Below are 26,274 nucleotides of genomic sequence, written 5' to 3' on the forward strand. Positions count from 1 at the left end.
CTTCGTAACATTGCAAGGTATCGAATTATTTTTAAACACCAAACATATAAAGTGCCACTAGAGGCCTCTAGGGGCGTAGCCGCTAGTCTATAATACAAAGTAGAACGATATTTGTTTGTTTGTCTGTTTGTTTGTAGCGAAGGATCTCGCTAACCGCTGAACCGATCGGGTTCTCCTTTTCAGAGTAGCTTCTCATAGGTCCCGGGAAGGTTTATAACTATTTTCTTGGGAGGTGGGACACCCCTAACCCCCCTCAAAAAAAAATGAAAAATCCCCCCATTTTTTTTTCTTTCTTTTTAAAACTAAAATTAAAATAGTGGGGTCGACTACCCTCCCCCCCAAAAAAAAAATCCCCCCCCCAATTTTTTAAAAATTTTCTTTAAAATCTAAAACACGAAAAATTAGTGTGATCAAACCTCTTGGAGCAAAGCCCCTAGAAGCTAGTATAGATTAACTTTTTTTTCTCCACAGACGGTTAGTATGTTAGATGTACTGCACAGACATGCCAAACTATAGAGTAGCTGCTCTACTAATAATTTTCATACCATTTTTGTATTTATTAGGAAAATGAAGGATGCATTTATAAGCAGACTTCTGGAGGCCAACGTTATTATTTGCTGGCATGGAATTTGGACTATTACCGATGTCTTTCTTGAAGGTGACTATTTCAACTAATATTTTATTCTACTAACACTTAACAGTCAACCAAACTTTTTTAATTGCATGACCTTTATCTAGAAGTTTCAAATTTATAATAATTCTTCACTGTTTATAGGGCAATATATTTTTCTTTATATTTGAACTATTGTGTCTGACACAGCAACAATAAAAGAAATTTGTTGTGGTTTGGCCAAGTCTGATCCCTTTAATACCAAGAAAAAATTATATTTTTAACCTTAGACCCACAGTATATGGATATGGACAAAAGTGAGTCAGCCATTGTCTCCGTAGTTGTCGGCGCCGCTGGAATGGTCATCTTGTTCATTTGGCAACTCTGTCTTGTTACAGCTGCACAAGCAAGGTGATATTTGACAACTCGGCCTTGTTACAGCTGCACGAGCAAGGTAATATTTGACAACTCTGCCTTGTTACAGCTGAACAAGCAAGGTAATATTTGGCAACTCTGCCTTGTTACAGCTGCACAAGCAAGGTAATATTTTAGCAACTCTGTCTTGTTACAGATGCACAAGCAAGGTTATATTTGACAACTCTGTCTTGTTACAGCTGCACGAGCAAGGTATTATTTGGCAACCTTGTCATGTTACAGCTGCACAAGCAAGGTGATATTTTAGCAACTCTATCTTGTTACAGATGCACAAGCAAGGTAATATTTGGCAACTCTGTCTAGTTACAGCTGCACAAGTAAGGTAATATTTGACAACTCTGTCTTGTTACAGCTGCACAAGTAAGGTAATATTTGGCAACTCTGCCTTGTTACAGCTGCACAAGCAAGGTAATATTTGGCAACTCTGTCTTGTTACAGCTGCACAAGCAAGGAAATATTAGCAAATGCTTAGCTTCTAAATTATTTAAGGATTAAAAACCCAACATAACCTTTTCTAACCGTAGGTTTAATGCTTTTTTTCTGGTTTTCTTTTACATTTATTAAAACAATAACCTTATTCCTTTATATTTCAAATTTTGTAATAAAACAATTTATGATTTTTAAACTAATTATGTTTCAGTTTTAATTAACAAGTAAACATTATTTCAAAGCAAAGCTCATACAAAAATAGAATAAGATATTAATAAGCTGTTTAGATATTTTAGAAAAATGAAGAATGATTAGGGCAATAATGAGAACTATGATCTATTAAAAATCCAGAATTTGATTTGAAAAACACATGTTTTAATTATACTTTATAACTTTTTTACGTTAAAAACTAATTGTATTAAAGCTTTGCTGTTAACAAACTATTTGATTGTTTTTATTTTTATTTCAGCAAGACGAATGCGTCGTTGTGCTTACGTTTCATGAATCGTGTTTTTATTTTTTTCTGCATTCTCATCACAGTTCAAAGGTAAATAATGCAACACTGGTCCCCGGAGGGGTACAATGGTCTTTTGAAAGGGGCTATCTGAGATTATAATTACAGTTTTTGATAGATATATATGTAGCCTAATGAAAAATGCAAAAAAAGAAATCCTTCTTGGGAGAAATGCATTTTTTATTAGGCTATATATGTATTTATCATAATCTGTAATAATATCAGATAGCTCCTTTAAAAAAACTGCTGTACCCCTCAGGCGACCAGTGAACAAGTACAATTATAATCATAAGTAGCGCTGCATTAACAAGCTTTGACAGGTATCATACTGCAGGATTTATTGATGATTTGGGACATAAAAGGGGAGTGTGTCAATTATCTAAAAGGATAAGACAATGTCCGATAAATTTATATAAATCCCTAGTGGTGATACACAAAATTATACACAAATTCTGTTTATTAAAATTAGTGGTTGAAATGTTGTGAACACTCAATTTCCACAAAGTTGTTAAGCCAATGAATAAGAAAACGTTTTTGTAAAACTTTGGGGACTGGTGTAATATTTTTCCCCCTCTCTCCCTGAGAAATTGTGTCCATTTCTACTGCAGCAAAGTTTTATAATAGTTTAAGAAAAAAAAATTTTTTCATTTATTTACAAAAACAGTTTATTTATTGTTTTAAACGCGTAATTAAAAATGAGAATAAAATAAACAAAAATTATTACAACATAATAAAATTCCTCAATGAACAGTTTCCTTAATCTATTCCCTTAAAACAACTTTAAAGCTTATAAGCAATGCATTAAAATTTAAACTTTTAAAAAAGCTTATTGAGTTTCATTCATTTATTCTGTTAAAAAATACATTACTTTTATTTTGTTTTTATATTTTAGTTTCCGTGGATTTTGGTACTGCCTGGACATATGGTTCTTGCCCTCACATAAAAATCTCACTTATCTCATTTCTGGACTACTAGGTAATTTTTGCAGGGATTAAAGGGATAAGACAATGACTGATATATTGATGTACATCCATAGGCCAATGTCCCCTTCCTTCCTGTAATATGCGTTTTTATATGCGTAATATAAGGGTTAGGTTGTAAAGGGCTTAAGGAATTTTTTAAAATAACATGGTACCTTTAAAACCCTTTTTAAAAATTGCTAAGAAAACATTAAAAAATCATTGATTTTTAATCAAAATAGAATAATCTAAAGAAAAAGATCATTTATGTAAATGATTAATTAATTAAAAATTTATTTGAATATATATGTATATTTACTTTATCACCTTTTATTTTTTTTGAATATAATTTTTTATGCATTTTTATATAAATATACAAACAAATTTCACAAAAAAAACTTTGAATAATGAGGCAGGCAGATGATTGATAGATTGCAATCTCATGCACTAAAAGAAAGATAATGCCCATGGGTAGCTAAATTGTAATTTAATCAAATCCTTATAATAAAGTAACAGTATGTTTGTCTGTACCTGTTAGGATCTCTCTAACCGCCGCTGAACTAATGTAGTTCTCCTTTACAGGATAGCTTCTCATTGGTCCGGAGAAGATTTTTGACTAATTGGGGGGGAGGGTACCACCAGCTTCTCATAATAAATCGCCCATAGGAAAAAATTAACTACCCCCCCCCCCCCTCAAAATAAAAAAATCATTTTTCTTTGTACTACAATTAACAGCTACCCTCCCCCCCCCCCTCAAGAGCCCATAGAGGCGTCTATGGGCGTAGCCGCATGTTTAATATAAAGAAATATAAAATAGATTTAAAGGCAAAGAACATATTAGGAAAAGTGAGGGGAAGTAGATTTTTTCAATTAAGATGACCTCCGGTGCCCTTACCCTGTGGGACTTCCCAGTAGCCAATAACACCTAACCTAATCTGAACTAAAGTAATAAAACATAAACTATTTTTTCAACCCATTTTTTCATTTATTTCAAAGTAAGGGCGTGGGTGTTTTGTGCAAAGTCTATATTTAAAGAGAAGCTGCGCAATATTTTTTTCATTTTTGTTGCCTTCACTTTATCAACAAATATTTTTTTAATTCAAATTCTAGTATAAATAATTAGCTTGAGTAGTTGACTGTTCTTATAAATATATGCAAATTGCTTCAGTTTCTTTTAAAGAATGGGATATTTACAAAAAAAAATTGAGACAAAATAATTTTTGCTCTGATTATCCTTGTTTTTGGTAAATGATTCACATTTTTTAAATACAAATTCTCTCCCCAGCTAAATACAATGATGCACAGGCATTTAAAATGAGATTAAAGAGTGCAACTTATATAGCCCACGAGTGTATACAGCCTACAATATCCACAAGATGCTTAAAGAGGCACTTGATGTGGGGTGGAGGGAGGTAGTCGACCATTCCCCTTTTCTATTTAATTTCTAAAAAGAATGAAAAATTTGGAGAGGAGAACCAAATCGGCCCAGCGGTTAGGACTTTTCTTCGGTACAGTAACATACATTCTATTACTTTTATATTAAATTAAAAATCAAAACATAAAATAATTTTTTTTTCAGGTTTTCTGAGCTTGGGAAGTCTTGGATGTTTGTCCTGTCTACACGCTGGAATCTTTATGGACAATGTTAACCAAGGTAAACAACAACAGACTGGCACAGTGGACTTGACGAGTAGCTTTGCTATTATAAAATGAATGAATCTGGAAAATAACCACCAAGGATGATTTGCAAAAACTAGGGGCGTTGGATCATTGTGCAAAGCGCCTAACTTTTTTTTCTTATTTTCAGAGGTTTTATTTTTTTTTGGAGGAAAGTGGGGTATTATCTACCCCGAATTGTTCGGCTTTGCCCATCTGTTAATGTTTACCTCCATTATCCCCTCCTCCTAGAAGTCCATGGTTTTGTGTTAATAGAGACGGAAAGACGACTTTGAAAAGGGCAGACACACAGTATATAAAAAAGAATGTACTATCGACAGACCGATACAGGGGAATAAATAGAGTAGATTAGCTACTAAAAATGTATATTAGGGCAAATATATCTTGAAACTTTTCTAATCCGCCACTTTGAAGCGCAGAAACTTTTCAGTTCTTGACAAGTAGGTAAAAATAGGTACAAGTAAGAGTAAGAGTTTAATGTAAATAATCATTAATTTTTCCTTTTAATTGATACCAGCGGATACGCCCCTAGAGGCCTCTAGAGGCACATAAGGGGGGATTCAATAACCCATTTTTAAATTTAGCTTAAAAAATAGTTTTTTATGAGCTGTATTTTTTATAGGGGAGATTTCTCCCTCCACCAAAATAGTCATAAAAATTCCCAGGACCTATGAGAAGCTAGCTACCCTGTAAAGGAGAACCATATCGGTTCAGCGCTTAGCGAGATACTCAGGGAGTAAGGGAGGGGACAATGGGCAATTAATTCAATATAAGAGTTATCAAAGAAAGGGCATGAAATCCAGTTTAATCCAATAAATTAGTAGGAAATTATAAAGGGATTGTTAATTAAATAATAGATTTCCATAGCGTCATGTAAAGTGAAATCACAACTTGTTTTTGATGAAATATATTGAGGTTTTTTGGTGTGATTTTTATATTACAAGATTATTAGATCCGGCTTTTTATTCTGTCTATTTCCCTTGCCCCCGCCTCCCTTCTCCCCGTCTGCTACATTCCAAACTAACACAACAAGTGTTTAATTCCCTTGCCCCCACTTCCCTTATCCCTTCTCCCCGTCTGCAATATTCAAAACATACATAACGAGTAGCGGTATTTCATGCGCAAGTACCCAAACTCAGTCAGAAACTGCTAAATTCTTAGAACACAGTAATAGTGTCTGACTAATTATGACGTAACAAAAAAAATTAGCCAATGAGAGGCCGTTATTGACCAATGGTAAAATTAATAGTGGCCTCTCATTGGCTAATTTTTTTTTGTTACGTCATAATCAGCCAGACACTATTACTGTGTTCAAATTCTTGCACATTCCCTTTAAGCCAGTACCCAAAGTCTGAGACTCCTAAAAATTGAATATTCGATCCATTGTCCCCTCCCTTACTCCCTGGAGATACTTCAGTACAGACAGATACACAGACCTCCTTTTACTTTATTATGAGAATTGCAATGCTATTTGAAAATCAAAGCTTTTCTACAAGTTACAAATGAACTTCAAATTTGATAGTCAATTCCCAACAGATGTCTTGCTAAATTTAATTTCAAAATAAATTTTTCGTAATATCTATTTCCTGTCTAGTAGTTAGTGTTCAAGTTTTTAATTATAGTTTTCTTTTTAGGAGTTAGTGTTCCATTTTACTATCTGAGTCACAAATTTGCTCAACACAAAAACAATTCAAACGAAGAATCTTCAACAAACAGTACAAATACAAATAAAATTTAAGTACAAATTATCATTTTTTTACTCGTATTTATTAGAAAAAAAACACCAAATATATGATTTTTTATATTTGATATGTACATATTAAGACACATTTAATTAATTTTATATGATTAAATTTGATACTAATAATAAAAAACTTCCAGAAAACGGAATAAATGCTTTCATTGTTTGTTTATAAATGTTCTGTAGTCTCAATCATGGTTGACCTAAATGTTAAAAGTATAAAAACAAGGATGACAATATCCACAAAAACGAAGTTCTAGAATCAAAACGAACATTATCACTTGTAGAGTGTCAGAGCTTAATAAGCAGAATATTGATTTATAAGTCTCAACAAAATTGTTGTGAAGTTAATTATTGCTTAAGGACATACTTACATTCCTATGGCTTGAAAATAGAATGCTTCGCTTTTGATACTTAATTTTGTGGTCCTTGGGACAATTATTCAAGAAAAATTAATAGGATAATTAAATCATTCAAAAATTGTCGTCAAAAACGATTAGAGAGTTGGTACGCTTTCTAAATCATTAAAGGAATCATTATTCAAAGTTTTAAAACTATATGGCAATTCTAAAACGCCTAGATTTATGTTAAGATATATCAATTACGCACGGACGGACAGACCTATCCTAATTGTAGAAAAGCTTCGCTTTAAAAAAAATATGAAATCATTTTAAAACAGTTTCATTTAAGGATTTGGGTGGGGTGAAGGGGTGTTTATCCCCCTCAAACTTTTACCCCTTCATAATATTAAAAACTTCATTAAACCTTTGAAACCCAACATTTTAACTCCCTCAAAATAAAAAGAAGACCAAAAAAGTCCCTCAAAAAATCAGCATGTTACGTCATAAAAACGAGGGATTATCCATCTCTTTTTTAGGGGTTTTCTTTCCCACTCCTCCTCTCCTCATTACTCATTTTTATGACCTCGTTGAGGGACTTTCTTCTTCTTTAATAAAAAGCTTGAACGTCTATCCTATTTACATAACAGTATACCTATACAATAGATAGATATAACTACGGGAATCTAATTGATATTTTTACCTGTTGCTTGCCGTTGCCCTGACAAGGTTCCGTTGGCTGTCAGCTAAATTAACTCGCTTATTTAGATTTTAAAGAATAATTAAGACTACTCTCAATCATGAAAAGTATAAGTAAAAAATTCCATAGAGAGTCACATTATATCACGTCAAAACTCTGGCCAATGAGCCAAATCATACATAAGTCCCTTGTCTAGCCTAGAAGTTATGGATCCTTAGCCTGTCATATATATAAACTAGCGGCTTCGCCCCTAGCCTCTAGGGGCTTTGCCCCAAGAGGTGATAAAAAAAAATTATTGCGTTAATCGTAAAGGACCATGGAAATCTCCTTACAAAAAAAAAAAAAAAAAAAAATGGGGGGGGATTTTTTGGTTTTTGGGGGGGTTGGGGGTGTCCCACCCCCCGAGAAAATAGCTTAAAACCACCACAGGACCAATAGGTAGATACAATGAAGAGTAGAATCCGATCGGTTCAGTGGTTACCGAGATCTTAAGGGACAGACAGACAGACGGACAGACGGTCAGACGGACAGACGGACAGACAGACATCGTTCTACTTTGTATTATAGATAAATAAGGCTAAGAAAACTCTTAGAATCTTTTTAAAAAACTAAAAAACTTGGTTTACTTACATTCAATTAATTTAGCATAATGGATATTTAATACAACTGTATTAGGCAAATTATATTTAGATAAAACGCTTTTGTTAACACTTTAAACAATTAAAAAAGAAACCAGATCCCAAATACCTTTTTGTAATAGAAACTGTATGGGAAAATGGGACTTACTTAATACCTAATAAATCAAGACCTCATTTTTTGTAAAAATTTCCATCATTATAGAGCACATTTAAGTATAAAACATCTATCACATTATTTAGATTTTCTTTATTCTAATTAAGCATTATTCCTTTGCTTGATAGTGTGGTGTTCTGTGTGATTTGGGTAGACTCTTGGGTTCTATCGTATCCAAAAAAGCGGATGATTTCTATTTGGAACTAAATAAAGCAAAAACATACATATATTTACAGAAGACGAAGAAAGTCAATCAAAAAAAATCTAAAATGAGGGATGCGGATGTGGGAAAGAAATCCCCTAAAATAAAGATGCATAATCCCTTATTTTTATGACGTCCCATTGGGCGACTTTCAGCGTCTTCATATTTACATAGTTGACAAAGCCAATATTGTCCTTTTGTGACGTCATAAATTTCGGGATAGGAGAAGGGAAGGGGGGAAGAAAATCTCTTCATAGGAGATGGGAGAAATGGGGTTCTCCTTTCCCTTTCCTAAAATTTATGACGTCACAACAGGATAATAGGGGCTTTGTCCATAGTTAAAACATGAATATTAAGTAGGAAGGTTTTGGGTCTTGAGCTTAATATTTCGATAACTACGGTACACATTGAGTATTCCATTTAAAGGAAGCTTTACATTGGTCCTGGTGTGGTTCTATGGTCTCTTATTTTCATAATTGAATCTTAGAATGGTTTTAGACCGTTTTCTACCCTACCACTCCTAAAAGCCAGGGACAAAGCAGTTAGTAAATGAAAAAAATTTTGACCTGAGGGTTGAAACCAAGATATATAATTGGATCCAGACAAACACAAGTCTAAAATATTATTACAGAACTAAAAAAAAATTAGAAGTAAAGATACTCTTAGTGATACACGTCAGTCAGTCGGTATTTTAACATTCTATAACATCTGGTTTTTCATAATTATTTTCTTTTTTTCTGAAGACGAAGAAATTCACTCAATGACGTCATAAAAATTAGGGACGAGGAGAGGAGGAGTGGGAAAGAAAACCCCTAAAAAAGAGATGGATAATCCCTCCTTTTTATGACGTAACATGCTGATTTTTTGAGGGATTTTCTTCGTCTTATTCACGGAAAATCCTTTGTTATATATTCAAGTAATTAAAGAATTAAAGAGTACTTGCACATAAGACATACACAATTTGAGACTTCCATATGTAAAATGGCAGTCTAAATATTCAATGTTTTTTTGTAAAAATGGACCCAAGCGAAGCACTGAAACGGTAGGACAAAGGGACATTAACACTTGTATAATGTCAGAACTGAATAATCAGAATATAAAAGTATAAGAGTCGAAGCAAAATTGTAAGTAAATTTGTTGAAAAACTGCTTGATACAGGATAATGTTTATGGACATACTTACATTTTTAGGATTATAGAATTGCTTCGCTGATAATATTGTACTTTGTTGTCCCAGGAATCAATATAACAAAAATCAGATCAATCGGATAATTAAATCACATGAAAATTTGTTGTTAAAAAAGTAAAAAAATCAACATGTTTAAAATGGACGTACGGACATTCTGGTAATGATTATAGAGTTGCTACGCTTTCTAACTCGTACCTAACTACTAATAAATCACCATGCAAAGGTTAAAATCGATAGGACAATTCTAACATGCCTAAATTAACAAAAAAAGCTATCCGTTTCGGACGGACGTAGGGACGGACGGTCGGACCGACCCTAATTATAGAAAAGCTTCGCTACTAAAAAAGAATAGAACTTACTTTAGTAAGAATGGTGGGAATAGCATGAATGTACCAGGTTGTTTCATCATAGGGTGAATATCTAAAAAATACACCACTTGTTTAACTTATCATTGTAATTTTGAGGTCAATGTAAATTGATCATGTAAATTAATAATGCTATGCTTATAATGAAAGATTTTTACTTGTCCTTTTACTTTTTTTAATTGGAAAACCTGGAAAAACAAGCATTAATCGACGAAATTAAAATATTTTTACCAACTTCCAACGTTGGTATACAATAAATTAAAGATATCTATTATTAATAGTTACATAATAAATTAAAAAGGTCTGCTTTCGACCTTTTTAACCCCCAAATTGTTTCACACCTCCGTGTTTAATTTCTGTGAAACATATGATCAGAAATAAGAATCTTACCCAGCAGATTCTGCAATACTAACACAAGCGTAGGGGAACCATATGATCAGATATAAGAATCTTACCCAGCTGATTCTGCAATACTAACACAAGCGTAGGGGAACCATATGATCAGATATAAGAATCTTACCCAGCAGATTCTGCAATACTAACACAAGCGTAGGGGAACCATATGATCAGATATAAGAATCTTACCCAGCTGATTCTGCAATACTAACACAAGCGTAGGGGAACCATATGATCAGATATAAGAATCTTACCCAGCTGATTCTGCAATACTAACACAAGCGTAGGGGAACCATATGATCAGATATAAGAATCTTACCCAGCAGATTCTGCAATACTAACACAAGCGTAGGGGAACCATATGATCAGATATAAGAATCTTACCCAGCTGATTCTGCAATACTAACACAAGCGTAGGGGAACCATATGATCAGATATAAGAATCTTACCCAGCTGATTCAGCAATACTAACACAAGCGTAGGGGAACCATATGATCTGATATAAGAATCTTACCCAGCTGATTCTGCAATACTAACACAAGCGTAGGGGAACCATATGATCAGATATAAGAATCTTACCCAGCTGATTCAGCAATACTAACACAAGCGTAGGGGAACCATATGATCAGATATAAGAATCTTACCCAGCTGATTCAGAAATACTAACACAAGCGTAGGGGAACCATATGATCAGATATAAGAATCTTACCCAGCTGATTCAGCAGTACTAACACAAGCGTAGGGGAACCATATGATCAGATATAAGAATCTTACCCAGCTGATTCAGCAATACTAACACAAGCGTAGGGGAACCACATGATCAGATATAAGAATCATACCCAGCTGATTCTGCAATACTAACACAAGCGTAGGGGAACCATATGATCAGATATAAGAATCTTACCCAGCTGATTCTGCAATACTAACACAAGCGTAGGGGAACCATATGATCAGATATAAGAATCTTACCCAGCTGATTCAGCAATACTAACACAAGCGTAGGGGAACCATATGATCTGATATAAGAATCTTACCCAGCTGATTCTGCAATACTAACACAAGCGTAGGGGAACCATATGATCTGATATAAGAATCTTACCCAGCTGATTCTGCAATACTAACACAAGCGTAGGGGAACCATATGATCAGATATAAGAATCTTACCCAGCTGATTCTGCAATACTAACACAAGCGTATGGGAACCATATGATCAGATATAAGAATCTTACCCAGCTGATTCTGCAATACTAACACAAGCGTAGGGGAACCATATGATCAGATATAAGAATCTTACCCAGCTGATTCTGCAATACTAACACAAGCGTAGGGGAACCATATGATTGGATATAAGAATCTTACCCAGCTGATTCTGCAATACTAACACAAGCGTAGGGGAACCATATGATTGGATATAAGAATCTTACCCAGCTGATTCTGCAATACTAACACAAGCGTAGGGAAACCATATGATCAGATATAAAAATCTTACCCAGCTGATTCAGCAATACTAACACAAGCGTAGGGGAACCATATGATCAGATATAAGAATCTTACCCAGCTGATTCTGCAATACTAACACAAGCGTAGGGGAACCATATGATTGGATATAAGAATCTTACCCAGCTGATTCTGCAATACTAACACAAGCGTAGGGAAACCATATGATCAGATATAAGAATCTTACCCAGCTGATTCTGCAATACTAACACAAGCGTAGGGAAACCATATGATCAGATATAAAAATCTTACCCAGCTGATTCAGCAATACTAACACAAGCGTAGGGGAACCATATGATCAGATATCCACCAAGCTAAACCAAATATTTTGTTAAAGTCAAAGCAACACAAAATGGTAAATAATAGTGATTTACATTCGGCTTAAATAAGATGAATTTAAAGTAGTTAAATATGTTAATTTTGAAAAAAAAATTATTTAAAATACCTCGATAAACCAAATACAATATTTTTAATACAGACTGATTCATTTAACTCATTCATGAACTATATTGACCCCACCCCTCTCCTTTTACTTTCGGTGTCCTAACCCTGTATTGCTACCCAGTACTCACTAATCTAACCTGTAAAACTCTACAAACAAACTAACCCTCCCTCTTATTTTCAATGTATTGAAAAATAAGGGAAGGGGGTTCTGACTATACACTTTGAGGAAACTTCCTTTTTAATTCAATTGTAGATAGATGTGAAATGTAAAACAACACTATAATCAGTAAATATAAATTATCCATGGAATTAACATTGAATGACGTGTTTGTTGAAAGTGTAAGATCACTAGATAGAATTAATACTAAAAAGTTTCACCAACTTCCTACAAAGTGTACTTCAAAACGTGTTTGGGAGGGAAATAGTACATAAAATATAAAAAAAACAAGGATGACAACATCCATAAGCAGCAAAGCACAAAAAATGGAGAAAAAAATTAGACAGAGTGACTTAAAGCGCAGATGTTAAGCGGTCAATTATCCAGAATAAATTTATTTAAAAAACACGAAACCTTTCATATTTGTTCTTAAATGTTTTAGTATCAGTATTTTTTAGCATGACTGACAAACTAACGGACCAAATAATAAGCTCGTAAGTTTAAGGAATCTTCACAAATAAATTTCAGCCGTGTATCTTTAATAACAGCCCAGATAATCAAGTTTGTCAATTGCGTTAAGAAATGACGGACAGCCAGACAAGGTAAATAAAGAGTAGCTGCGCTACTCAAAAATATAAAGCTACCATAATTATGACCATTTTTGTCAGTTTTCTGTCTCTTTGAAGCTTTGCCTTTCTTCTGGAATCATTTTCTGTCATGTTGTTCAATCCGGACTAAAATATTAAAGCAGATTTTCAAAATCTGTTTCATAATTAGGAAACATTTTGCAGTTGTCTCCAGCTGAGGGCGGCTTAGTCTACCAGCGACTAAGGATTCAAATTTGGTGGCTGCGATGGCCGGAAAAAATGAAAACTATCAGAATTTATATATATATTAAAATGAAGGAATTTTTCTATGTCCTCTTACAAAAAGTAGTAAGATTTTTTTGAAGGTCTCGCTAACCACTGAACCGATTAAGTACCCCATTTTAGGAAAACTTCATAAATGTAGGGCAAAGGGTCAGTATAGGCTAATTTAAATTTAGGTCTTAGCGTCGTTTAGGCTTTCTTTCCTTCTTCCTTTCAATAAGACGTCCCTAGATGATAGGGGCTAGCATTATATATATAAAAAATTCTTTGAAATTGCGTAGGTAGGTAAGATGTTTTTAATTAAATGAGGAAGAGAAAATCTTAAATTAATTGATAATCCTCCAAATTTTAAATGTCTTTTAACCTACTACAAGTGTTTTATTTATCTACAAGAGTAAACAAACTAATTAAATTCCATTTTTGGTCAAATTGATCAGTTGTATAAATACATTTACATAAATAAATAAAGTGATCATTTACATCTTTAAATTGTAAAAATTATAATATTATCACTAATTGGAATCAGAACAGGTAGAGGATAATGGCAAATAAGTAAATTCAAGGACGTAAAAGTTTTTTAGGGGGGACAAAATTTCCACAGGTGTGCTAATTAACATTTGCAGTGGGGGGGGGGGGGGTGAGGGGGGTTAATTCATCCATTTGCTTTTTTTTAGAAAGTGAAGGGGGAGTTATAAACCATCAAATTTGATTTAAAATGTTAAATTGACTAATTTCCTGAAACAAGGGCTTTTTCGGAAGAGCTTGAATGTTTTTTTGGGGGGTTTTAGTTTTCTCACCCCCAATAATATTTTTACGGTAAAACTTTTAAAGAGGGGTGACATCCCATTATGCCTCCACCCACATCCCCTTGTACTTCATGTGGAAGATCAACCCTGTATTGTTATTCTTTTTTAGATATTTGAAAAAACTTACATTTTTAACAGCACTGATGATTTTTGAGTAGCTGAAGACAATAATCATCAAAGGAAGAAGGAATCCAAGTATGTATATGTAAGCTATGAACGTCATCTAAACAACAAATTCTTACAAGTATTTGTTTTCAAAGAAAATTTTCACATAAATGGCATTGCTAATACTAGTCAAGTCATGAGTCTGTCTGTCTGAAATGCTCATATTTTTCAGAGTGTTTTATCGAACCTAGTAATAGTGTCTAACTTTTTATCTTTGTGACGTAACAAAAATCCATCTCTTTTTTAGGGGTTTCCTTTCCCACCTCCCCTCTCATCCTTCGATTTTTGTTACGTCACAAAGATAAAAAGTTAGACACTATTACTAGGTTCTGTTTTATCTCAAAGGATATAGAATACGTGGATTTTGTCCTCAATTTAGGTTGCTGGTTGCTAATGGAGTCATCAAACATTTGCCAATAAGTTCGTTCGTGGTCAGGGGAGGGGAAGGGGTAAAGTTATAAGGGAGGGATATGGGGGGTATAGCTATATTAGCCAGCTGGGAGAAACATTTTATCAGGGTATGCAAGAATCTCTCACAATATTGACAAATTCTAATCCTTTTTTATTTCCCAATTTAACGATCTTTTTCCCCCGCATCTTTTAATTTTTGCCATTCTTTCAATTGATTTCTTACTGTTCTTTAATTATTTTAAACGCTGATATTTGATTGAAACTATGTTTTTATTTTATTTTATACATTTCATCTGTCTGAATCTAATTAAAATATAAATAAAGTTCTCAGTATGAGTAATTTGTAAAACAACAAAAACCTTGTTAATTAAATTTATTTATTTTTGTACCTTCCTTGAATCTAATGATTTGGTTATATCCCAAACAACTCCACAGGAAACTTTTAAAGTGTTCAATCTGAAACAATAGCAAGGGTTTATAAGTAATCAAGCTCTTTATAAAGCCTATGAAAAATTACGTCATATTAGAATATCCAGACACAGTGTTTCGCCCTTTTAGGGCTCATCAGTATGGCTCAATTCATCAGAGTTAATTTTGCACGTGGCGGGGCTTGAACCGGGAACCCTTAGATTAAGAATTTTACTGCAAAAAGATTTTAAAATTTAGTGCCTTAAAAAAAGGGGATAAATTAAAAAAACTTTTGGCAGGAAAATCCCGAATTACGTCATATTAGAATAATGGACTATCCTATAATATAAAGTAATAAGCTTTATTTGTCTGTAGCGAGTGATCTCGCTAACCGCTGAACCGATATAGTTTTTCTTTACAGTGAAGCCTCTTATAGGCTCTGAGATGGTTTTAGGCTATCTAATTTTTCAAAATAAGTCGGGGTGTGGTTTTATGCTTTTTTTACCCTTCGAATATATAGAGCCCCTAGATGCTAGGGGCGCAACCACTAGTTAAAATATATGGCGTCATTTTTATATTTTTATAAAGAGCTTTATGAACATCAGCACATGTCTGTTAACAGATAATAACATGATATATATAAAATTTTAGATGATAATTTCTTTACTAATAATTGCCCCTAATTTGATTGATATTAATATGCGTAACCTGTTTTTTCTTAATGATTAAAGTAAAAGAAAAGTGGGGTAAGGGGTTAAATGATTATATGTCCATACCCCTTGAACCCTGTGTCGACTTACAATTGGGTCTTTGAATATCAGCCAATAGCGTCGAAAAAAGCCAAGTCTACTAAAACATTTTCGGAAATATTTCAAATAGCTCCGATGAAGATGCTATAAATATCTTTTAATTAAACATAGAACAATAGTTTCAGGTTAGATTTTAGATTACCCAAATTTTTTCTTTCATAGTACTTTTCAATTTAGAGATAAACAAAATTTTGATGCTATCATACTAGCCTAAACTGTAAATGAGATATACAATGCAATGCAATGGTTTAAGTATGCTCTAAGAAACTTGCAATGCTTGACTTTTTATTGCTATAGTATAGTAAAAAAACTATTGTTTTATTGTATTTTTTTTGTAAAATCCTTTGATTACAATTATACAACCTGCTAGAAAATAAATAAAAACTCAAAGGATATTAATTAATTAATTAACAGGAATAAATTAATTATATTTTTAACAAGGACTAACACATTTTATAGAGACGAAGCAATCCTCATATAGATGTAACAGATAATGTGTTTGTATGTCTGTGTATCAGTGTGTAGATAAGTATCTCGCTGATAGCTGAACCGATATGGTTCTCCTTTACAGTTAAGCTTCTTATATGTCCAGGGAAGGTTTGAAATTGTTTTGAAGATAACTGAAACCTTCATATAAAAATTACAAATTAAATTTCGCCTTCCCCCCTTTCTCTCTTCCTAAAGTTAAATATACATTACTTTTACAATTTACAGTAGCTTCGCTACTAAAAAAATAACATGAATTTTTTTCACAACAACTTTTAATAATAGACAGTGGATAAAAAAAAGAATAAATGAAACTAAAAATATCATTTTTATGAGTTTGTGTAGCACTAGTGTGGGTCAGGGTACCACCCCAGGAACAATAAAAAGCGAATTTTTTTTAAAAGTATTAAACAAAACCATATGTAATTATCATATCACTGAAAAAAAACATCTGAATAGACCAACTAAATGAATACTTACCCAAATTCCCCCCAGCCAAAGAGAGGGGGAGATGCAATAAGAAAGGTGTAGATCCAGATGAATGCCATGGTGGCTATTGTAGAAATATCAGAGGACAAAGGGAATGGTCTGTCCTAAGGAACAAAACTTATTTTATAGTAGCTTCTCTTTTAAAGGTAGGGGGCTTTTGGCATTATGGAATGAAAACGAAGTAGCGGGTTTCGTCGTATTTTCACAGTAGCTTTTCTCCTATTATTAGCCCCTGCGTGGCAGTGCAATCATTAATATTTACCTAACCTAAAATAACCTATCTATAGCTACTGTGAAAATGCGACGAAACCCACTACTTCGTTTTCTTTCCATGATCCGGATTTTGTATATTTGTTGTAATAATTTGTTGGTTTCCCTCAAAGTCGTGCACATAAAAACACCTAAGAGCATAAAATTAGCAGGGGAAAGGCGTATAGCTACTCCATAAATAAGTTTTCCTGCGTGACCATCATAAATCTTTGGAAAGCTAGAACAGCCAGTGTTACTATAGAAATTGTACCTAAAACAAAAAAATTTTAACAATGATGGTAGCATTGATTATTCACAAAATTCATTTAAAGTCAATGTTTATTTTTTTATTAACCTATTTTAGTTCAAAGTGGGCAGGAACAATAACCTAAAACTATCCCAAGTCTAAAATCTAAAAATTTCTAGCCTAAAACCTTCCCGGTTGCCTATGTGACGCTTCACTGAAAAGGAGAACTTAATTATTTCAGATTAGATATTAAGACAATAAACCTTACAACTTTTTCAATTGTAAGCAATTCATACATTTTTTTTCGCTTGCATATTAAAACAATTATCTTATAGTAGGTTAGCTGCTCTAATGGATACATTATATATCTATTGGATCTTACACAAGATTTTTATGTTCTCTAATAAAGTGAAACTTGCAGTGAGCTAAAATAATGATTCCACCCTTCCATACAGTTTAGCCCATTAGTTCCCCTCCTGCTTGCTGACAGAAAAGACCAATATATGAGTTCCATGATAGCAAGCTAAATTGACGACAATTTCCCCCTGTCTTAATATCCATTAAATTGTATATCCATATCTGCCCTACAATATTACCTACAAACGTCATTCCAAAAGCATTTGCCTTGCACAACCAGGGGGTCAAAATCCATTCTCTATAATATAGGTGAGGTCAAAAGGCAAAAAATTGTTAAAAATTGTGGGAAGTAGCGGACATTGGACTGTAAAAAATTGTTGAATATTCTAGGAGATGGATTATTTCTTAATCTGTCATCATGAAAAATATACATTAGAATGACTTAAAGGAATCCTGCAAGAAATACCACGCTTTAACTGCTGAATGATTGCCACAAGTAGACCAAATACCCCAAATTTGAAGCCTTCAGCTTCTATAACAAAAAAGTTCAAGGCATTTTAAAATGACATTTTATGTACAATGGAAATTTTGAAAGAATTGCAATGCTCATGTTGAAAACTTTAAAATTAAACTACGTGGCCTAGAAACAAAATTATGAGCTTATTTTTGTCATAAATTTAGGTTTCCAGTAACTAATTATATTTTTACAATAAAAATACCAATTCTTATAATCAAAATCATTAAAAAAAATTAAGTTTTACTTGCGTTGTACCGAATGTACTGTAGCCAATCAGAAGGCTGAATCAGCTTAACAACCAATCACAGCTAAGCTTGTATTAGTTTACCCCTTTGTTTCCGCTATGATTTTCGTTTAAAAATGCAATTTAAATCGAATTTTTTTCATAGATTTTGACTATGAAATGTGATGTTTTTATTGTAAAAATGTAATCAGTTACAGGCAATCTGAGTTTCTGACAAAGATAAGGTTATAATTTTATGTCTAGGCAACGTAATTTAATATTGTTTTTTCTTTTATGAGCATTGGAAATCTTTCAAAAATTCCATTGTACATAAAATGCTATTTTGAAATGCCTAGAACTTTTTTGTTATTGAAGCTGAAGGCTTATAATTTGGGGTATTGGGTCTTCTTGTGGCAGTCTTTCAGCAGTTAAAGCGTGTTATTTCTTGCAGGCGTCCTTTAATATGCAAAAAAATTTGGCACCCAATTCTAACCCATTTATTTTATGATATAATAACTATTGAAACAAAAAAAAGTGTTCTGGTAGCTTTTTTTCAGCAATATGTCAATTTCGATTTTCATGAAAAAGGGGAAGGGTCCCCCCTGGGAAAAAATTTTATTTTCTTTCAAACCATGGCTTTATACACCTTCCTGAATGCGTCTTGGAGAGTACATTACGGATCAAAAAACGATTTTAAAAAATATTGACCCTGGCTAAAGTTATCCTCAAAAGACTGACAATTTTGGCCATTTTAGCAAAATCAGCTGATTTTGGCAGTTATTTAATTTAAGGATAACTTTTGCCAGGGTCAGTATTTTTAAAAACCGTTTTTTGATCCTTAATCTACTCTTCAAGACAAATTCAGTAAGGTATCTAAAGCCATGGTTTGAAAGAAAATAGAATTTCTCCCCCAGGGAACAGAACACTTTTTTTGGTATCAGTGGTCATTATATCATAAAAGAAATGGGTTGGAATAGCGCGCCCATTGAATTTCAAAAAAAGTGGTAATTTTGAGTTGGTGTAATATACATCAATCATATATTGTCTTGTCCCTTAAGATCCCTGTATATAATATTTTATAATATAATCTCCTCCCTCTGTCGGTTTGTATTTTTTTTTACCACTCGCAGCATATTCTATAAAGCTAATTATCACTTGCTCTGCCTGTTTCTATGTCACTCATTTGTTTTACCAACTTTCCTAATTTTGTGGCGTAAAGTTTTTTACCTGTGATAAGCATTTAAAGCCAGAACCCAGTTGCTAGTAACTGATATGAAGAGTTCACAAACACTTAGGTTCAGCAACAGATAGTTCATTGGAGTTCGTAACTAAACAAGAACAAGTGAGGATACAGAAGCCCCGTTTCAGATAACCAGTAATAGAATTATTATATAAGCAGCGCAGCTACATTAAGTTAATTATGTTGCTTGTAACTGATATAAAGAAGAGTTACAAAAATACTCAGGTTCAGCAACAGATAGTTGATTGGAGTTCATAACTAAACAAGGACAAGTGGTGAGGATACAGAAGCCCCGTTTCAGATAACCAGTAATAGAATTATTATATAAGCAGTGCAGTTACATTAAGTTAATTATGTTGCTTGTAACTGATATAAAGAAGAGTTACAAAAATACTCAGGTTCAGCAACAGATAGTTAATTGGATATCGTAACTAAACAAGGTGAGGATACAGAAGCCCCGTTTCAGATAACCAGTAATAGAATTATTATATAAGCAGTGCAGCTACATTAAGTTAATTATGTTGCTTGTAACTGATATAAAGAAGAGTTTAAAAATACTCAGGTTCAGCAACAGATAGTTGATTGGAGTTTGTAACTAAACAAAGTCAAAGGGGTAGAGATACAGAACCCCGTTTCAGATAACCATTAATAGAATTATTATATAAGCAGCATTAGGCTACTTTAAGTTAATAATGTTGCTGGTAACTGATATAAGCAACTTATTTATTATAAGTAACTTAAATTTTGTTTGATAATTTTTTTTAGGGTGGATGGTATTTTTCCTTGAGGGGGGTTGTAGCAATTAACCCTCCCCCGCAAAAATCTTCCCTGGATTCTTATAAAACTTCTATAAAAATTATTAAACGAATGGTCTAGCTGTAAAGAATATCTTAGCAGACACACACATATAACTTACTACTTTATTCAAGGAGAGAGGGGACATTGGACTGTTTTATAATGATGATTTTTTATTTATTGGCTTGAAAATTTTTATTTAACTTTGAATGGTTGATTCATTAGGTTTAGTGTTCATTCATTTCAGACAATAATATAAATCTATAGAAGGGGTAATTTTGTTTATCATCATTGCGATGTGCATTAATTAATCATTCATGTCTTATTCGTTTAGATCCCTTAATTTATAGTATGGTATTGAACAATATATTATATTTTATCACATTTAATGTGAGAATGTTGCTATTATCATATTCAAAATAAATGCTGTAATAAGCTTTAAAATATTTAAACACTAGTCTCTCATTGGACACAAAATGACGTCCAATAAGAAAAAGGAATAAAAATATTGGAAAGAAAATTATTTTATTTCAAAATTAATTCTTGGCATTTTGGAATAAAAAATATAGGGGAAAGAAAATTATTTATTTTAAATTTATTTCTGGTCTTGAAATAATATTCATTATTTTATTTTAATAAAGGTGTCAACCAATAAGAAATAGGCATGCTGTTTTAAAAGTTTGGAATAAAAATTATTATTTTTTGTCAATTCCTTTTTTCAGAGTATAAAATGAGAATAAATTTTCCAACATCATTATTGATTTCTAATTTAACATTTCATACAGTGGGTAATATTTATTTCAACATTTTTTGTCATTCAAAATCAAGTGTCACAAAAATAATTATATTTAACATAAAAAAGAAATTTTTAAAATAATTTTGTTTTCTTAATTTGTTGAAGATTTAAGCCCAAGCTTTTTCTGAGGGGGGAGACCCCCCTCAACCCCCCCTCTCCTGAGGGGGGTAACCCCCCTCGACCCCCCCCCCTGACGCTCTCTTCTTTAAATCTTTCATTATTTCTGTAATTTATTCTAACTATCTTATAAATTTCAAAACATGAGATAAAAAGGAAATAATTTGCTGTACATTATTAAAAAATTTAAAAATTGTAAAAAAAATTCCAACATGATTTTTAATTTTAAATACAAGAATATTTTTTCCTATATGATATGTTAAATTTAAATACAGGAATAATTTTGTACTGTGGAATTGAGTAATAAATGCTGTACATTAGAGTGGCTTGATTTTCAATGATTTTCTAATTTTAAATGTGCTACATACACTTTCTGTCTGAACATCATATAAGAGACCAAAAAATGAAAAGAAAATATTTTGAATAATGGGGAGGCCCGCTGATGCATGTAAACTTTTAGAAAGACACTTGTGGGGAAAATTTTTTTTTTTTTTGGGGGGGGGCACTTAATTTTCTTTCAAAGTATAGCTTTATGCACCTTCCCAATTTTGTCTTGAAGAGTAGAATAAGAATAAAAAATCTGTTTTTAAAACTATTGATCCTGGCAAGAAAAATCCATAAATAAATTGAAAAACCAAGAGATTTTACATTTAATTTAAGATTTTTCATGCTTGGATGAATATTTTTTAAAACCAATTTGATATTCTTATATTAATCAACAAGACAAATTCAAAAAGATGCATAAAGCAATACTTTGAAAGAAAAAAAGTTGCACCTCCAGAATAAACTTCTAAAATTTTTAATGCATGAAAACACCTTCCCCCCATTTCCTTTCAAGGACAAAATCAATTTTTTATATTTAGGTTTCTTATATGACACTTAAACTGTAGATGTTGATTACAAATTCAATGTCCAAAATTGATCCACTCTACTGTACATTGTTATAATTTAATATTTGATGTGGGTATAAACATTAGACATAGATGGTCAATCTGACCCCATTTTTTTCTTAAAAAGAAACCTTTGTTCACTTTTTGTTGTATATGAAATACAGCCCTATAGGCAACATTATTTGCAACTAAATTTTGCAATGATATAATTTTTAGAAAGATAACTTTATTATAAGAAATTAAATTATTTATAACTAACTTATTATATGTTGTGTCATACGCTTCACATTATATGATGGAAGAAATATTTTCTTCAAATATTTCACCCAAGGAAAGCTTTAACCTAAGATATTCAACAATTTATAGCTGATACATTATGTAAACAAAATTCCCTTGTGCTGTCTCTAGGTTATCTCTATTGTATAAATGAACGTACAAAAGAGGAGGAGAGAGAGAAGGAAATGATAGAGTTTAACTTAAAGTCAAGAAAATAAAACATTATGATAACCCGTTTTACCCCATCCCTTATCCTCTACCCCACTTTTGCTTTCATTACAAAATTCTTCCATCCTAACTTAACAACGCTACTCAATACTGTAGCTCACCAAATTTACACATAAGGTGACGTTAACATGGGAAATACATATAATTAATTATGAAAATAATATATCCAAGTGCGTCTGTCGATAAAAAGAGAAAGACGCAATAAATCATTTAGCTCTTTATTTTTAATTTTTTAAGTTTAAAAATATTGTACTCGGCTATTCCTTGGCCGATTTAGGCTTTTAATCATATCCTGGCCGAGACAAATTTAGACCGTTGACTAATCAAAAATCGGTTCAGTTAGAGGGATACCCAACGTCTCAATTTATTGCTACCAAAAGTCTTATAACTACGTTGCAATTATATAAAAACCCGTAAATTGAGTTTAATCAAAGGAGTATACTACACATTTCAATCACGCCCCCATCCCGTGATACAGCGTGGAATTAATTTGTCATCGACCAAGGAAATAGACAGAAAAGTGAGGGAGGGGGGAGGGGGAAGAAATATAGAGAAAAATAGACAGAGATATTTATTGTTCACCCTTAGATGATGTAAATTTTTTGAAAGACTTTTTTGAATTTAAGAAAAAGATAGAGAATGAGACAAAACCAAGTATCATATTTTATTAATATTGCTTATACAAGAAAGGTCATTCAAAATTATTTCACCAATATTAAGGTCAAGTGACAAAAATTTAAATTTCCACCTACTTCGCCCCCAGAGGGGGCAATAGTAGAAGGAAAATTCAAATTTTGATCACATGACCAAAATTGTTGAAATAATTTTAATATCCTTTCTAGCATTCACAATATTACGAAAATATGATAAATAACTATTACCTTTGGTGTAACAATAAATAGAAAAATGGCGAGCAGATTTGCCAGGCAGCCTGTGGTTCCAGTAAGGAAGGCCCAGAACCCCATGATGTAATATAAAAACTCGGGAGGCAACACCTTACCCTCAGGGCTGGATGTAACACTAAAAAAAATCATGAAAAATATTCATATATGATAAACAACTATTTTTGAACCTAAACAGTGTCATGCACAGACATTTGACAGTGCGGCGAAAAAAAGCGGGAAAGTAGTTTTAATCATCTTCGAATATTAGGGGCAGGGTCGGTTGTTTAACAACACTGAACCTAAAATTTCAATATATGAGTTATAGTATCTTGATTATTTTGTCATTAAAGGTTAATCTACTATAAACATCACTTTCATATATCTTTACTTAAAATGGCCTAAAACCTGATATAAAGTTACCATTCAAATTAAAATCTATGCAGTTTGTTGGTTTTATATACAATTTTTAAAAAATGTAAAAGTGATTTACTTACCTTTTGATGTCATCTAAAGTGAATATTTCTGTTGTACTTATCAAATTATCTGTCATTTTTTTTTATTATTGAGTTCTAATATTACAAAAATATATTAGTGATATAGTTTTACAGAGATAAGTATTTCCAGTATGGCTTCGAAACCGATTAATATCTGCTTGATTAGAACCGGTTCTCAGCCAAACAAAAAAAACACGTTTAGCATCGTATTACAGACGTTTTACCACGATTATTAAAATAAAAAAAAAACATAAAATTGATTTATTTCAACCTAGGCCTCCATTCCCTCGTGACTAACAAAACTTTATTTCATCTTATATTTTTCATTTTAATATCCGCATAAGTTTTTATAATACGATGTAGTATAGCTCTAGACCGGATTCATTTCGACCGGATCAAATTTATTTCCGAGCCATACTGAGAAAACAAGTATCGTATCATATTATAGGTTATATCAGAAAGAATTTAGAGCAATTATATATATACTAGCGGCTTCGCCCCTAGCCTCTAGGGGCTTTGCTATGTTTGATCAACTTAATTTTTCGTATTTTAGATTTAAAAAGAAAAAGTAAAAAAAAAGATTTTTTTTGGGGGGGGGTATTTTCATTTTTTTGGGGGGGTTGGTGGTGTCCCACCCCCCAAGAAAATAGCTTAAAACCATCACAGGACCAGTAGGTATATTCCCTGAAGAGTAGAGCCCAATCGGTTCAGTGGTTACTGAGATCTTAAGCTTCAGACGGACAGACAGACGGACAGACAGACGGACAGACATCGTTCTACTTTGTATTATAGACTAGCGGCTTCGCCCCTAGCCTCTAGGGGCTTTGCCCCAAGAGGTTTGATCTACTTAATTTTTCGTATTTTAGATTTTTTTTAAAAAGTAAAAAAAAAAAATTTTTTTCTGGGGGGGGGGTATTTTAATTTTTTGGGGGGTTGGGGGTGTCCCACCCCCCAAGAAAATAGCTTAAAACCATCACAAGACCAGTAGGTATATTCCCTGAAGAGTAGAGCCCAATCGGTTCAGTGGTTACTGAGATCTTAAGCTTCAGACGGACAGACAGACGGACAGACGGACAGACAGACAGACAGACGGACAGACATCGTTCTACTTTGTATTATAGATATATATATATAATATATTTTTTCTTTCATAAGGCTGCTTTTGGTCATTTTAAAATTAATATTAACAGATGTATACGCGATTTTAATTCCTTAATCAAATGATTTAGAAAAGTAACGAAAATATTACATATGAATAAATCTTTTCAACAAATTCAAATTAGATTTTATTTAAAATACAAATTTATTTCACGTTTTCCTCATTTAAATAGAAATAAATTTTAGCAATATCCTATTTTATAAAGAACTAGCGGCGCCCCCTAGAAGCCTCTAGGGGCACTTAAGGTAGGAGGGGGAAAAGTCGACCTCATCCCATTTTAAATTTGAGTTTTAAAAGAGTAAAAAAATATTTTTGGGGTTGGGATGGGTGTGAAGACACCCTCCCCAAAAATAGTTTAAAACCTTCCCAGGACCTATAAGAAGCTTCACTGTAAAGGAGAACAATATTGGTTCAGCGGTTAGCGAGATCCTTCGTTACAGACAAAAAACGCTTACTACTTTATACAATAGGATTAAGCATTTTTTGTCTGTAACGAAGGATATCGCTAACCACAGAACCGATATGGTTCTCCTATACAGTGAAGCTTCTTATAGGTCCTGTGATGGTTTTAGGCTATTTTCTGCCCTTCTATATCCCTTTGAATATAGGTCCCCTAGATGCTAGGGGCGCATCCGCTAGTGATTAATTAAAGTAGCTCCTAGATGCCACTTTCGAGGATGGTAAGATTAAGGGATAAGCTTCCCTGTAAAGGAGAGTTAAATCAGTCCAGTGCAGCGGTTAGCTAGAGCTTGAGGTACAAAGAGACAGACAAACACCCTATTACTTTTATAAAATATTAAACCAGTTTTAAAATGTTATATTTAAAAAATGATTGTGCAGTTAGATTTAAGCAAAGCATTTGATTCTGTTCAAACTAGTGGTTTCGCCCCTAGCCGCAAGAAGAGTACTCTCCCC

General features: G+C 32.8%; 2 protein-coding genes across 2 annotated transcripts in view; one reads left to right on the plus strand and one right to left on the minus strand.

Annotated features, from left to right (window-relative positions):
- Positions 1 to 6,518, plus strand: part of LOC145321763 (uncharacterized) — an 18,660-nt gene extending 12,142 nt beyond the window's left edge. Inside the window, exons 11-16 of the mRNA XM_080163347.1 lie at positions 564 to 658; positions 901 to 1,021; positions 1,944 to 2,021; positions 2,881 to 2,963; positions 4,527 to 4,601; positions 6,259 to 6,518. Of these exons, the coding sequence (XP_080019473.1) occupies positions 564 to 658; positions 901 to 1,021; positions 1,944 to 2,021; positions 2,881 to 2,963; positions 4,527 to 4,601; positions 6,259 to 6,362 (556 nt within the window). The 3' untranslated portion in view covers positions 6,363 to 6,518. The remainder of the gene's footprint in view (positions 1 to 563; positions 659 to 900; positions 1,022 to 1,943; positions 2,022 to 2,880; positions 2,964 to 4,526; positions 4,602 to 6,258) is intronic.
- LOC145321764 (rhodopsin-like) lies at positions 6,381 to 24,277 on the minus strand. The gene is made up of 15 exons (XM_080163348.1): positions 24,201 to 24,277; positions 23,704 to 23,842; positions 19,708 to 19,808; positions 17,980 to 18,038; positions 17,344 to 17,407; positions 16,879 to 16,989; positions 15,085 to 15,151; positions 14,247 to 14,342; positions 13,089 to 13,178; positions 12,096 to 12,157; positions 9,945 to 10,005; positions 8,964 to 9,011; positions 8,311 to 8,398; positions 7,407 to 7,449; positions 6,381 to 6,568 (listed from the first exon to the last, which is right to left on the minus strand). The coding sequence occupies exons 1-15, from the start codon at positions 24,254 to 24,256 to the stop codon at positions 6,535 to 6,537; spliced, it is 1,119 nt and encodes a 372-aa protein (XP_080019474.1). The 5' UTR covers positions 24,257 to 24,277; the 3' UTR covers positions 6,381 to 6,534.
- Positions 24,278 to 26,274: the final 1,997 nt, after the last annotated feature.

Source organism: Acartia tonsa, chromosome 6, assembly GCF_053477335.1.
Source record: "Acartia tonsa isolate MP-2025a chromosome 6, ASM5347733v1, whole genome shotgun sequence".
Classification (NCBI taxonomy): domain Eukaryota; kingdom Metazoa; phylum Arthropoda; class Copepoda; order Calanoida; family Acartiidae; genus Acartia; species Acartia tonsa.